Source organism: Phodopus roborovskii, unplaced genomic scaffold (assembly GCF_943737965.1).
Source record: "Phodopus roborovskii unplaced genomic scaffold, PHOROB, whole genome shotgun sequence".
Taxonomy (NCBI): Eukaryota; Metazoa; Chordata; class Mammalia; order Rodentia; family Cricetidae; genus Phodopus; species Phodopus roborovskii.
This window is the reverse complement of record NW_026126460.1, coordinates 6,144,892-6,158,876: the sequence shown is the minus strand read 5'-3', so window position 1 is coordinate 6,158,876 and position 13,985 is coordinate 6,144,892. Positions and strand designations below refer to the sequence as shown.

The following is a 13,985-nucleotide window of genomic DNA, read 5'->3' as shown; positions in this document are numbered from 1 at the left end:
GGGGCAAAAACACTCGTTTGGAACCCAGACATGCGGGTACCTGAAGTTGGGTCTTTTCTGTTCCGGCGGCGGCGGTGCTGAGCGAAGTGGACAAGTGTGGGGTAACGGCATTTCTCCTTTTAGGCGTGCCATTTCTCCTTTTATTCGTGCACGCGATGCCTGCTGCACCCCACGTTGGCACCGTTTTGTTTCTTGGTTACTCGTGATGAGTTCTCGGGCTGGAGAGGGTGTTTCTGGGACTTTAGATCGAAGAATGTACTGTTACTAGTGACCGTTACCACAGGGAAAGCAAATAGAGAGGGCGCACGGGAAAAGTGCGCTTAAATACGATTGTCAGGTTGGTTAGTAAGACCTGGGCTTTGAAAAAGACTGTGAAGTGTGAAATTTACTGTACAGACGTCTGGGTAAAGGGAGCGCCAGTGCCCAGCTAGACCAGTAGACCGGAGGGTGGGAATGTGTCTAGCCTGCAGAAAGAGCCTTGAAAAATGAGCAAAATAAGTAGAGTGTTGGCCGAGGGCTGGGGGTGAGGGGTGCGTTGGGTAAGATCTTAACACTTCTATGATAGGATTATTTAGAAGATGTTATTCTAAGCTTTTCGTTGTAAATCTACCGTAAAGATGAACAAGTGTGGTGGGAAAGATAGTGTTAAAATGAACTAATTCCTCTTTTAGGATTAGAAACTCATCTTCAGTTTTTCTCTGCAAGGCTTCCTGGAACCATCAAGAGGGAAGATGGTAAGTATTGTAGAATTCTTCTAACTGGGTGGTGGTTTGCTTGTTTTTACTCCCATCAGATTCCTTGGAGCTGGAACCACTTTCAGGTGTGGGTGCTGGGAACCGGACAGGTCCACCTGTAAAAGCAACAAGTGCTCCTTGCCGCCAAACCGTCTCTGCAGCCCATTGTGTTTTAAAATTATGAATATTTTTTTAGGACAAACAAACAAAAAGGGAAACTTCCAATAGTTTTGTGTGTTTGTCTCTGAAATAAGATATAGAAAGGAGTAAAGTTACCAGGCAGCACACACCACAAGGAAATACGAGGCAAGTGTTGTCTTTAATAAAAGAAGGAATTGCTTTTTAACTGTTTCTCAATATTAAACTACCCAAAGGAACAGTAGAAACAGTTTTTGAAAAAATGAATTCCTTAACATTTTATCTTTTAAATTTTAATGGTGTTGAGACATAAAGATCAGTAATAAAAGCCAGGCAGGTATGGTACACTTCTTTAATCACAGAGGCTTTCTGTGGGTTCAAGTCCAGCCTGGTCTATAGAGTGAGTTCCAGAACAGTCAGGGCTACACAGAGAAACCCTGTCTCAAAGCCAAAAAAGAAAAAAGAAAAAAAAATCAACAGTAAGGATAGCCATTGTTTTTAATAAATCATAAAAAATTTAAAAATTCAAAGTAAAAATAATTATTTTGACTACAATGTTTGCATCCAAAATATAGCAGAGACACCACTTTTCAATCTGTATGAATCTTCTAGAGGTTTTTTTTTTTCCTGCTATTGATATAAATTTGGAGAAATGATTATGACTTATCTGTCAGAGCCTCTCTATTCAAACAAGTGATCTTTAATGTCTTTAATCAGCTTGCCATCTGGAATATTCAGTCAGAGAAATAGTATAGGACCTATAGTTACTGGCAGCAGTATCGTTTGTTCTCACATTCTCCTTTTGTTTAGTCTGTGACATTGCACACAGATGTGGGAGATATCAAAATAGAAGTCTTCTGTGAGAGGACACCCAAAACATGTGAGGTGAGTGTCACTGTTCGAATATTAACCAACTAATGCGGTGGTGCCCCACTAACCGCAGCACTCAGGGAGTGGAGGCCGCTGGAGTTTGAGGTCTACAGAGTGAGTCCAGGCCAGGCAGAGCTATATAGTGAGACCCATCCTTAACAAACAAAAGCACTCTAATATAACAGGGCAGCCACTTTGAAATTGAATTATTCAATCTAGAAAATAAGAAAACTTTCTTGGAGCCCACTACCTAGAATAGCTTACCATTGTTTCAGGTCTAATCTCCACTTCTGATGTCAGAGTTAAGTAAGAGGAAGGAGGGTGGGCTGGGGGCATGACTCAGCAGGGAAGAGTGCTTGCTTTGCAAGCATGAGGACAGAGTCAAATTGCCGGACCTCACAGAGCATGCATGTGGGGTGGTCACACTGACTGTTAACCTCAGTGGAGACACACACGCGCGCGCATGCGAAGACTATAGATCTTCTATACCAGTCAGCTCCAGGTTCAGTGAGACGCCCTGTCTAGAGGGCAAAGGCTGAGGGTGACAGATTAGGGTACTCATCCTTCTCTTGCTTCTGCATATACACAGGGGCTCCCTTACCTGCACACACGCACACCACACATACTAAACATATGTGTGTGTGTGTATATGTGTGTAGGTAGGTAGGTGCTTTAGCTGTAACCATAGGAGTCCATTATCTTTTTTTCTTTTGCCTTGTTTTTTAAGATATAAGAGTTGTTCTGTGAATGGTTAGTTAGCCTGTTGAAATGACAGGGATAAATGGAGAGTCAACTATTTTCATTCATGCAGTTATTTGTCAAAAGACTATCCAGCCATGTCCAGGATACAGTGATGAGTAGGAGACATTCCCTGCCCTCAGAGCACTAATACTCCAGCTGGGAAAGGCAAGAGGAGGAAATTAACTGCAGAAGAGCACAAGGCCTTAAGATATGGAGAGTGGGACAGGCACATGCAGGGATTCCCAGGACCTGATGAAGACTGACTATTTTATTTCAGAGAAGAGAGTGTAGCTCGTGCCTAAAAAGCCACAGTTACACTATGATAGCATTTTCAGGAACTTTGGACCTTTTTTTAAAATATACATTTTTATTTTATGTACATTGGTGTTTTGCCCACATAGATGTCTGTATGAAGTGTCAGATGCCCTGAACAGCAGTTGCTGCCATGTGGGTGCTGGAAATTGAACTTGGGCCCTCTGGAAAAGCAGCCAGTGCTCTTAGCTGCTGAGCCATCTCTCCAGTTTCTGCCAAAACTATTTCTCAATCATTGCTTTTATTTTCTTCAGAATTTCTTGGCTCTTTGTGCCAGTAATTACTACAACGGCTGTGTATTTCATAGGAATATCAAGGGTTTCATGGTTCAAACGGGAGATCCAACAGGTAAGTTTTCCACTAAATTAAATTAGGAAGGTTGGATGTGTCATATGAAAAAACTGTGCAAAATAACTGAAAATAAAACATGGAGTCTGTATAACAAGGCTACTTTGACAATTGCAGAAAGTTTAAGAGTTTTGTTTCTTTAAAGATACATTTATTTGCCAGGTGTTGGTAGCACATGCCTTTAGTCCCAGTACTCAGGAAGCAGAGGCATGTAGATCTCTGTGAGTTTGAGGCCAGCCTAGTCTACAGAGCTAGTTCCAGAACAGCCTCCAAAGCAATACAGAGAAACCCTGTCTCAGAGAGAGAGAGAGAGAGAGAGAGAGAGAGAGAGAGAGAGAGAGAGAGAGAGAGAAACATTTATTTTTAGGCTAGGCTGTGGTGGCACATGCCTTTAATCCCAGCACTTGGGAGGCAGAGGCAGCCAGAACTCTGAGTTTGAGACAAACCTGGTCTACAGGATAGCCAGGGGTACACAGAGAAACCCTATCAACTCCCCCTCCCCCAAATTGTATGTATTTATTGTAAAAGTATTTTGTCTAGATGTATATAAGTGTTCTGTGTGCATATCTGGTGACTACTTAGGTCAGCAGAGGGTATCAGATCTCCTGAAACTGGAATTTGGATGGTTTTGAGTAACCATGTCCTGAATACGTCCTCTGTAAAAGGAGCAAGTATTCCTCCTCTGTCTGTGTGTGTGTGCGCGCGCATGCTGTATTTTAATTACTACATTACTGCCTTTCCTTTCATCCCTCCAAAGCACTCCATGTACCCATCCTTAATCTCCTTCAAACTCACGGCCTCTCTTTTTATCAGTTGTCGTTGCATGCATATGTGTATTTGTAGGTACATATGTCCTGGCTAGTTTTATGTTAGCTTGACACAAGCTAAAGCAGAGGTTCCCTTTCACACAGTGAGAGAGAGTTCCTTCTCTCACTGCTTTTGATAATGAACTGTTCTGCAGAACTGTGAGTGAAATAAACCCTTTCCTCCCCAGGTTGCTTTTGGTCATGGTGTTTCGTCACAGCAATAGTAACCCTAACTAAGGCAAATATATATTCCCACATGTAACCTGTTGAGTCTGTATGATGTTATATGTATGTAATACGTCTTCAGGGCTGAGCACTTGGCACTGGACAAGCAATCGGTGTGTTCTTCCCTGGAAGAACACCTCTCCTGCTCCCAGCATTACTCAGTTGCCTGCGGTTTTCTATGTAGGGTTGAGCCCTTGTGGGCTTTCCCCCAAGCGGTTTAGCATGTTCATTATTGTCCTTGTTCAGTTCAGCAAATGTTCTTAACAACCGAACCATCTCTCTAGTCCCTATTTTTAGTTTTTTTTCGAGATAGGGTTCCATCACATAGCTCAGATTTGCCTCGAATTCTCAATCCTCCTGCCTCTACCTTCTGGGTCATGTACCATAATACAGTAATTATGAAATTAATGTACTTGGTTTTGGTCCAGCTAACAGCAATATCTTTTTTAGAAGGAGGTATTAGCCCATAAAATATGGGCAATATAAATGAGGGGTGTTTTCTTGTTGGGAGGATTTTATTTTTCTGGTCTGTATTTTTAGTTGGGAGAAGTACTAGACGCTAGATGGTACATAGGTCTGTTATCTCAGATACTTAGAAGGTTGAGACAGGAGGGTTATAGGTTCAAGGTCAACCAGGATAACTTAAGGAAACCCTGCCTCAAAGTATTAATTAAGAAAGAAATAAGGGAAAAAAAGAAATAAATATATAAGGGAATGCTGGAGATATATAATTCAGTTATAGAACACTTGTGTAGCGTACATAAAGTTCTGTGGTCAAACTTTAACAGATCTTCCCCCCCCCCCCCACACACACACACAAACACACGTATTTAAAGAGTGCTGCTGGGGATGTCGCTCTGTGGCTGTGTACTTGCCTAGCATGTGCACTGCCCTGGGTTGGATCCCCGCCACTCTATAAGTAAGTAAATAAATATATAGTATAAAGCAGCCCTCCCCTTTTTGAAATGAAATCCCCATTGAAGTCTAATTAGATGCTTCTTTTGATCTGCTTATCTTGCTATACAGGTACTGGAAGGGGAGGCAGCAGTATCTGGGGCAAGAAGTTTGAGGATGAATATAGTGAATATCTTAAGGTATATCCCTGTGCTTCTGTTTACACTTGAAAACTTTTTATATGATAGTAACTCTCGTTAATATTGTGAGCCAGGTGTGGTGTTGCATGCCTTTAATCCCAGTACTCGGGAGGCAACAGCAGGTGGATCTCAAAAGAGTTCTATGCCACCCTAGTCTACATAGTAAGAACATACCTCAATGACAAAATTGCTATACTTTTTTGAAGTGTTTGCATACTCAGTAAGTGATGTCAGAGTGAAAAGAAGTGGCAGTTCTAGCCTGGCATAGGCTCTGGAGTCTCGCATCACCTGCATTGTGATATTAAAGGAGCTTGTCCTTGGGTCCAACTTGAAGTGTTTATCGAGTAATATAGGAAAGGGGCTTAATGTCTTCCATGAAGTTTGACTTAGATGACATGAGTCATTGGCCTTTCATCTTTGGTCGTTCAGTTGCTTTGTGAAGGTGTGTGTAGCCTTGGCTGGCCTCAAGTGCTGTAATTAAAGGCTGTAGTCCTACACCTGGCCTCTCACTAGCCTTTCTGAATAAGAGAAGGAAAGACTTCTCGATTGATTGCATTTTTTTTTTTTCAAGGCAGGGTTTCTCTGGCTTTGGAGGCTGTCCTGGAACTAGCTCTTATAGTTCAGGATGGTCTTGAACTCACAGAGATCCGCCTGCCTCTGCCTCCCAAATGCTGGAACTAAAGATGTGTGCCAATACCTCTCGGCTTCTCAATTTCATTATTAGCCATTAGCCATCATCACTCTCCAACTTAATTATTTTTTTAAGATTTCATTTATTATGTTTAATTATCTGTAGGAGTATGTGCTGCTGATTACAGGTGCCTGCAGAAACCAGAGGAGTCAGACACCCCGAGGGAGCTGGAGTTACAGCTGATTGGGAGCTGTAAGGCATGGGAACCTAACTTGGGTCTTCTGGAAGAACAGCAAATGTTATTGATCACCAGCCATCTCCCCAGCCCAGTCTCCAACTTTTATCATTTTCTATTAGATATTTGAATATTCTTACATTATCTTTACATAATACTTGTGTTAGCTTCCCCTGAGAAGTGCATATAAAGAATCAGTTACTAGGGGCTGGCAAGATGGCTGAGTGGTTAAGAGTGCTGACTGCTCTTCCAGAGGACCTGGGTTCAATTCCCAGCACTCACACAGCAGCTCACAACCATCTGTAACTCCAGTTCCAGCTTCTTCTGGCTTCTGTAGGCATTGCACACCACACACACACACACACTTAAGCAAAACACTCATACACATACATTTTCACAATTAAAACATTTTTTATCATTATTATTATTATTATTACTGATTTTTCAAAACAGTGTCTTTCTTTGTAGCCTTGGCTGTCCTGGAACTTGCTCTGTAGACTAGGCTAGACTCAGAGATCTGCTTGCTTCTGCCTCCCAAGTGCTGAGATTAAAGGTATAAAGCCACTATGCTTGGCTAAGTAAATATTTTTTTATTAAAAAAAAAATACTAGTTCCAGTTGTGGTGTCATATGTTATGTTGATAGGCGCATGCTGAAGAGGCAGGAGGTTTACTAACTTGAGACCAGCTATGTTGTTGGTTAATTTTTTTAACTCTTTACTCTTTGAAGGGCCCGCCACCCAGCTCCCAAATAAGTATACACAGTCTTACTCTTACTTAGGATGCCCGGCCTTAGCTTGGCTTATTTCTCAACAGCTTTTCTTAACTTAAGTTATCCCGTCTACCTTTCCTCTGGGCTTTTATCTTTCTCTATCTCTGTATTTCTTTTCTTTACTTCTTACTCCACGGCTTGTTGTGTAGCTAGGTGGATGGCCCTTGGAGTCCTCCCCCTCCATGATCTTTTCTTCCCAGCTTTCTCCACTTATGTATTCTTGCTGCCTGCCAGCCCCACCTATCCTTTCTCGTGCCTTTCTATTATTATTGGGCATTCGGCTCTTTATTAGACCAATCAGATCCTTTAATTTTTTTTTTTTTTTTTTTTTTTTTTTTTGAGACAGTGTTTCACTGTAGCTTTGGAGGCTGTCCTGGAACTCACTCTGTAGACCAGGCTTGAACTCACAGACATCTGCCTGTCTCTGTCTCCCAAATGCTGGGATTAAAAGTGTGTACTACCACCACCCAGCTTAATTTTTAATTGTTTTTCTTTTTTGGCAATCAGGTGTTTTAGACAGGCACAGTTAGTAACACAGCTTTACAGAGTTAAGCAAATGCAACATAAAAGAATGCAACACATCTTTGCATCATTAAACAAATATTCCACAGCATAAACAAATTAGTATTCTCACAGCAAAGCTATATCTTTGATCTGGCAACATAACTCTGTTGAATGCTTGACTAATAGGCAGAAAGCCTTGGGTTTACCCTAGAGCTATATGAACAAGGTGTATACACCTGTAACCCTGGCCTTAGAGAGGCAGTGGCAGGAGGTTCAGGAGTCTAAGTTCAATCTCAGCTTTGTAATGAATTTGAGCTTAGCCTGGGCTACATAAAACCCTGTCCAAAAAAAAAAAAATCATTGTCCTACGCACCAGAGTTGAGGTTCACATACTATAAATGCCAGAAGAGCTCTTGTACATATACTTATACTCCAAGAGACACATGCCATTAAGTATCAAATAAAAACTCTTTCTCATGTTCAGAAGTGAAAAGGCACACTGCAATCTTTGTACTGTGTGGCTCAGGCTGGTCTCAAACTAGAGCTCCTCCTCCCTTAGCTCCTTGCACCAAGAGTCTAGGCATGTGCCACAGCACCTGACTAGTAGTCATCTTCCACAGAGATAATGATGTATTATGTGGATGTAGCTGCACCTCCCTCGATTTTCTAGTGAGTGTCACCTGATGAACAGCTAATGCTGGAGTGATCAGTGGTTCCTTGCGTGTTTTGCTGTTGTTACCTGAGTACCGCTCTATGGCACAACTCAGACTTTTTGTTTCAGTAAGATACTTTGAATACTTACATACCATGCCTTGTAAACTAGTAGCATTGATAATATTAGAGCTAGGTGAAACCTTCCTCGGGTCTTCCAGTCCTGGGGTAATAAATTGATTGACTGGCCATGGGAGGAAGATTCAGTCACTGATGCATTCTCTATGATCATTAAGAAAAATATCCTCAGGCAAGATATACACTGTTGACCTTACCAGACTCCATCTCTTCCCAGTTGTCAGTTTTTGACCTGCTTGACTGATCCTTGTGAGCATCTGTGGTTTCTTTTGTTGTTTGTTTGTTTGTTTGTTGTTTGTTTCCTAAGACAAGGTTTCTCTGTATTGCTTTGGAGCCTGTCCTGGAACTCACTCTGTAAACCAGGCTGACCTCAAACTCATCGAAATCCACCTGTCTCTGGCTCCTGAGTGCTGAGATTAAAGGTGTGTGCAGCCACCACCAGACACATCTGCGGGGTTTTTTGGGGGTTTTGGTTTTTGGTTTTTGGTTTTGGTTTTGGTTTTCTGAGGCAGGGTTTTTCTGTATTGTTTGGGATCCTGTCCTGGAACTAGCTCTGTAGACCAGGCTGGCCTCCAACTTATAGAGATTCACCTGCCTCTGCCTCCTGAGTGCTGGGATGAAAGGCATGTACCACCAACATCCATCACATCTGCATTTTGAACAGAACCCTGGACTAGTTCAACTAGTTCAACAGATCAAGAAACCAGCATAGAGTCCAGTATGCAAGAAGAGATTTGGCAAACTTGGATTTTGTTGCCTGATCATTTCTTCATTAAAGCACACTATTCCTTAATACAGATGTAAGGATTTTTTTTGTTATACATTGATAGAAATAAAAGTGTTTATGACTTCATCACCAAAGTGAAAATGAAATTAATTGGAAAGTAGATAATTATATAAACAAGTTAAGTTCAAGACTATCAGGGATAAAGGTAATATATAACCTTCACTTTTGACTAATACTAAGAGAAAAAAGTCAGCTAAGCCATTTCTTGAACCCTGAATATTGAGAAGGTAGAGAATGTTCAGTCTGCATTTGGAAATTTCCATTGACGGCATAATTATAGTAATGCGCTGGTTTGTCTTTTTTAGCACAACGTTAGAGGGGTTGTATCGATGGCTAATAATGGGCCAAACACCAATGGATCTCAGTTCTTCATCACCTATGGCAAGCAGCCGCATCTGGACATGAAATACACAGTGTTTGGAAAGTGAGTATTCTGGTCATCTCTTTGTTTGGCAATTCCTGTACTGGCTGTGATCATGGCATAGCTAATACTGGAAAGATTGGACAACTGAAAGCACCTGGACTTTAGACGCCCCAGTCATCAGCTTTGTTACCCTGAGGAAGTCATACACTATCTGAGCTTCGTTTTCTTTATTTTGTTTAAGAGGAACCAAAGAATTGCTTAGGCATGTTGTGTAAATTAATAGTGATGCATTTAACAGCGAGCAGCATACCTGAGAATAGTGACTGGAAGAAACTGGACCAGCATGGTGACTGTCGCCAGTGTTCCAGCCATCATTGGTTTTCACTCTCAGGCTCACCTCATGGGTATACAGGCAGCATAGCTAGTCAGAGCATGCATCAGTCAAAAGGAGGAGGAGCTAAAGATTCTTGCTGGCCAAGAACCTTTGAAAACAGCTTTCTCCTGAGCTCGTGCCGTGGTTGGACAAGTAAAGAAAGCACTTGTCCATCATGTGTGCAAACCTGACAGCCTGTGTCTGACTCTTGAAGCCCACTCCCCAGAAGGCCTTTGGCCTCTCCACACGTGCATAACTGCATGCAATAAGTAAACAAACATACCTTTTCAAAGAATTAAAAATAAAGAACTCTCCCAGAAGATCGAACTTGACAGTGTGGCCACACTTATAAGGGAGAGTGGGTGGTGTTTTTCAGCTGGATGGATTGGGCCATCAATCAAGTGTGTCTGAGTAAAAACTGGTCCTAGGCAGCCATTTGGCAGTTTCTGCCGAATTTTGTATTACAGACACTTAATCTTAAAATTGCTTTTATAATTCAATGGGAGGTAAGATTTACTCATTCAACATGTATTTATTATTCTAGGTAATAAAAAAAATGGCTCTAGAGTACTGGGATTTATTTGGATTTTAACTCACATTCCTCCTGTTTCAGCTTTCCCTGTTGTGAGATAATGACAGTTGTAGGTCACCATGAATGGCTAGACTTTCACTTAGTAGTTTGGATGTTAAGTTAGGTTAAAAACTAGAGGCCCCCACTGTTTGCTTGTGTTCCAAATGCTTAGCACTAGATGCACTAGACTGAGGGTGTCAGTCATCTTCGTGTCTGCATGCTGACAACTGAGTCTCTTCATTTTCTCCTTAACTTATATTAACTACCATTGACCAATAGTTCTCTGTCTTTTCTTGCTAAATTTTAAACAAACCTGTAAAGCTTAGCCTTTGGCTTATAGATTACTTGGTTTTTAGAATTTTTTTTTTCAATTTTATTTGTATAATGTTTGAGTTTATGTCCACCATGTGCGTGCCTGCTGCCTGCAGGGGTCCGAGAGGGTTTTGGATCTCTTGAAACTGGAAGTGTTCATAGAGATAGCTGTAAGCTGCCAGGTGGGTGCTGGAAACCAAGTTCTGGTCCTGTGCAAGAGCAGCCAGTCCTCTTAACCAGTGAACCTCTCTCCAGCCCCATTAAATTACTTGAAGTTGTATCTCTACACACAATTTTCTGGAAAGATGACATGTAAATTTTCTGTGGTTTCCTAAGGACCTCATGTCCCTGATCCTTGACCCTTCAAGTGTACTTGCCCCTTTTTTGCTGGAGCTAAGAATTTCCCAAGTTCTCTGTTTTTCATAAAGACAAGAAGATAATTTATAGAACTTAATTGTCTTAATGTAGGAGTAAATCTAAAAGGCTAGTTGTTATGGTAACCCTTTCTGGCATTCTTCCCTACGTGCTTTGCTTGTGTTTTTGTTTGCTTATTTGAGATATGGGCTCCCTGTGGAGCCCCAGCTGACCTAGAACTCACTCTAAAGAAGACCAGGATGGCATTGACCTCACAGACATTTGCTTGCCTTTGCCACCTCTTCCTACAGGCTGGGATTAAAGGCATGTGCCACTAAGCCTGACTGTTCCCGTGTTCTTTTATATCTTAATGGAAATGCATGATCATGGCCTGAAGCGTCTAAAAAAGCCTTTTCTTAAAACAAGTTGCATCATTCAAATCTGAGCCTATGCATTTGCTGAGGGAAAACTTTTTTATAGTTCACTGCACCGCAGTGCAAGTGCATTTTGGTGACTTCGTGAATGGGACTGACCTTGAGGCTTCCTTTTGCCACTTGTGTCCAGGAGGCACAATCCAGCCAGGCCACATGATCGGAAAAGAAGGAGAACTATCCTGGAGACTATAATTGTTACAGATATGTTATATTTCAAGTTGAGAAAAATTTCACATACCACATTGTCTCTCTTTCAGGGTAATAGATGGTCTGGAGACTCTGGATGAATTGGAGAAGTTACCAGTAAATGAGAAGACATACAGACCTCTTAATGATGTACACATTAAGGACATAACTATCCATGCCAACCCCTTTGCTCAGTAGCTATCATAGGCCTGGAGGGATCCTTGGCAGACTCTTCACTGGAACACGCCCATTGTGATTTGTCCAGTTCTGACTATGTCAGAGACTGTGGTCCTTCTGGTGTTTACAGTGATGATGTCCATCGGGGAGACCTGTGGCGTTCACCCCCAGCCCTGAGCATATTCTGTACCCCTGCTGTTGTTCAATTTGTTTAATTTAAATACAAAGCATTGCCTTGTTTTTAGTAAGAGTATCCATTTTTAAATGTTGATGTCAGATGCAGGCATTTTTTGAGCACCCAAATTATATTACAGTCATTCTAATTTATATCTTAGAAGTACTGTTTTTCCTGCAGTATTCATTTCCTGCAGATAGAAGGAGGAAAACTGGCCTGTCAACGTAGCACATGCCTATAATCCCAGCACTTGTGAGGCTGAGGAAGGGTCATGGATTTGAGACCTGGCTGTGCTACAAAGCAGATGCTCACTGAAGAAATGAGAGAAGAAGACCCTGCTAAAGATGTGGTTAGAAAGCCAGCCAGTCTGCCCTTTCCTTTCTGGGCGAGGTTAGGGGTTTTTCTTTTGTTTTGGGGTGGTGAATGGTTCTGAAATGCTGTTGGTAGGTTGCCCAGGCTGGCTTCCTCCTCTTAATCCTTGTCTCCTGATTGCTGTGATTTCACTTTTAGTTACCAACTTGTAAAAATACATTGACTTTTTGGTTTTATTTATTTATTTTTGGTTTTTTGAGGCAGGGTTTCTCCATATTGCTTTGGAGCCTGTCCTGAAACTCGCTCTGTGGGCCAGGCTGGCTTCCAACTCACAGGTCTCAGAGGGAGCTCATTTGGCTCATTGTTCAAGGCAGCAGGTTGAATGAAAAGAAATAAAAACGAAAGGAGAGGATATGACTGCTCCTAAGTGTGGTGGAGGAGAAAGTTTATTATACATAAAAGGGAGAGTTTAGGTAGAGGCAGGGACATCTGGGAGAGTCCAGAGTGGACGTGACCAGACCAAGCTGGACCATGTGGGAGAGGGGAATGGAGAGAGGAACCAAGTACAGCAGCCAGAAGACCATAGGTACAAAGGGCAGGTAACCAAAATGTCTGGATTATATAGGGAAGAGCCTCTGGCCAAAGGGCAGCCCAGACCCTGGGCTGGAGAGTTCAGGGTAGAGGGTGGGGTGTATGATTTATTCTGTAGCAGGTAGGAACTGAAATCCTGGGAGAACCTAGGGGCCAGGTCTACTTGGATAACTTAAATACACACCTCAGCAATTTGTCCTGTGTTTGAAACTTGACATCCCAGCCTTGTTGTTGATAATAAATGATAAGGGATGATTTAATCATTTTTACTACTTCCTACTGACATTGGGGCATCATTGTTAGGGACCCAAAAAGCTGGAATGTTGGCCAAGACTGGAAGCAGCAGGCTGTTTTAATCACTGTTCAGGTTCTGTGGAACCATCTGGGGTTAAGAGTGTGCAGGTAGCAGTTGGAGCAGTTAGTAGTCTTTAATTGATTGGAAATCTGCTGGGACAGATATATATTAGGGGCAGAGGGTAAAGTTAAGGAGTTTAGGGGAAAGTTTCTTAGCTGCACATTTGAAACTTGTAGATCCATGGTCCTGGTAGTTAGGGGAGGGGATTCCCAAGACCAGGGAGATCCCACCCTCAATAATAGGCAGGTGAGGAAACAAGCTGTTAATTGACAGAGTCCTTTGAGGGTGGATCCAAGTCTACTCCTGGAAGTTTCCATGAATCTTTTTAAGTTTATAAAAAGTGGTAGCTGGGTGTGGGTGGTGCACACCTTTAGTCTCAGCATTTGGAAGGCAGAGGCACAGGCAGGCGGATCTCTGTGAGTTCCTGCCTGGTTTACAGAGCTAGTTCTAGGTTCTAGGAGCCTCCAAAGCAATAGAAATCCTATCTTGCAGAAAAGGCAATAGATTTTTGAATCACAGTAAAAGCTGGAAAACCCAAAATGGTTTTGGCTAAAAGCATGTACACTTGTTCCTCTATCCAGAGCCTAGGTGTAGCCAGAGCCAGAGATTGCACAGATTTTTTTTTTTTTTTTTTTTTTTTTTTTTTTTTGGCCCATTGAGAAGTAATCTTTAAGTCTGAACTTCAAAGACAACCAAAGGAAATTTAAAATCTCAAGCTTGTGGCTGATAATAGTAGTCAGTGCTTACCAGAGCTAGATTAATAGCTTATCAGAACCCCTTAGTGTTAAAACTCTGAA

At 41.9% G+C, this 13,985-nt stretch overlaps 1 protein-coding gene across 1 annotated transcript; it reads left to right on the top strand.

Annotated features, from left to right (window-relative positions):
* Nucleotides 1-12: 12 nt before the first annotated feature.
* Nucleotides 13-12,475, top strand: Ppil3 (peptidylprolyl isomerase like 3). Its single transcript, XM_051190255.1, has 7 exons — nucleotides 13-101; nucleotides 672-734; nucleotides 1,683-1,757; nucleotides 3,050-3,143; nucleotides 5,201-5,268; nucleotides 9,290-9,408; nucleotides 11,650-12,475. Exons 2-7 carry the CDS (start codon nucleotides 732-734, stop codon nucleotides 11,774-11,776), a joined length of 486 nt encoding a protein of 161 aa, XP_051046212.1. The 5' UTR covers nucleotides 13-101; nucleotides 672-731; the 3' UTR covers nucleotides 11,777-12,475.
* The last annotated feature ends 1,510 nt before the right edge of the window (nucleotides 12,476-13,985 follow it).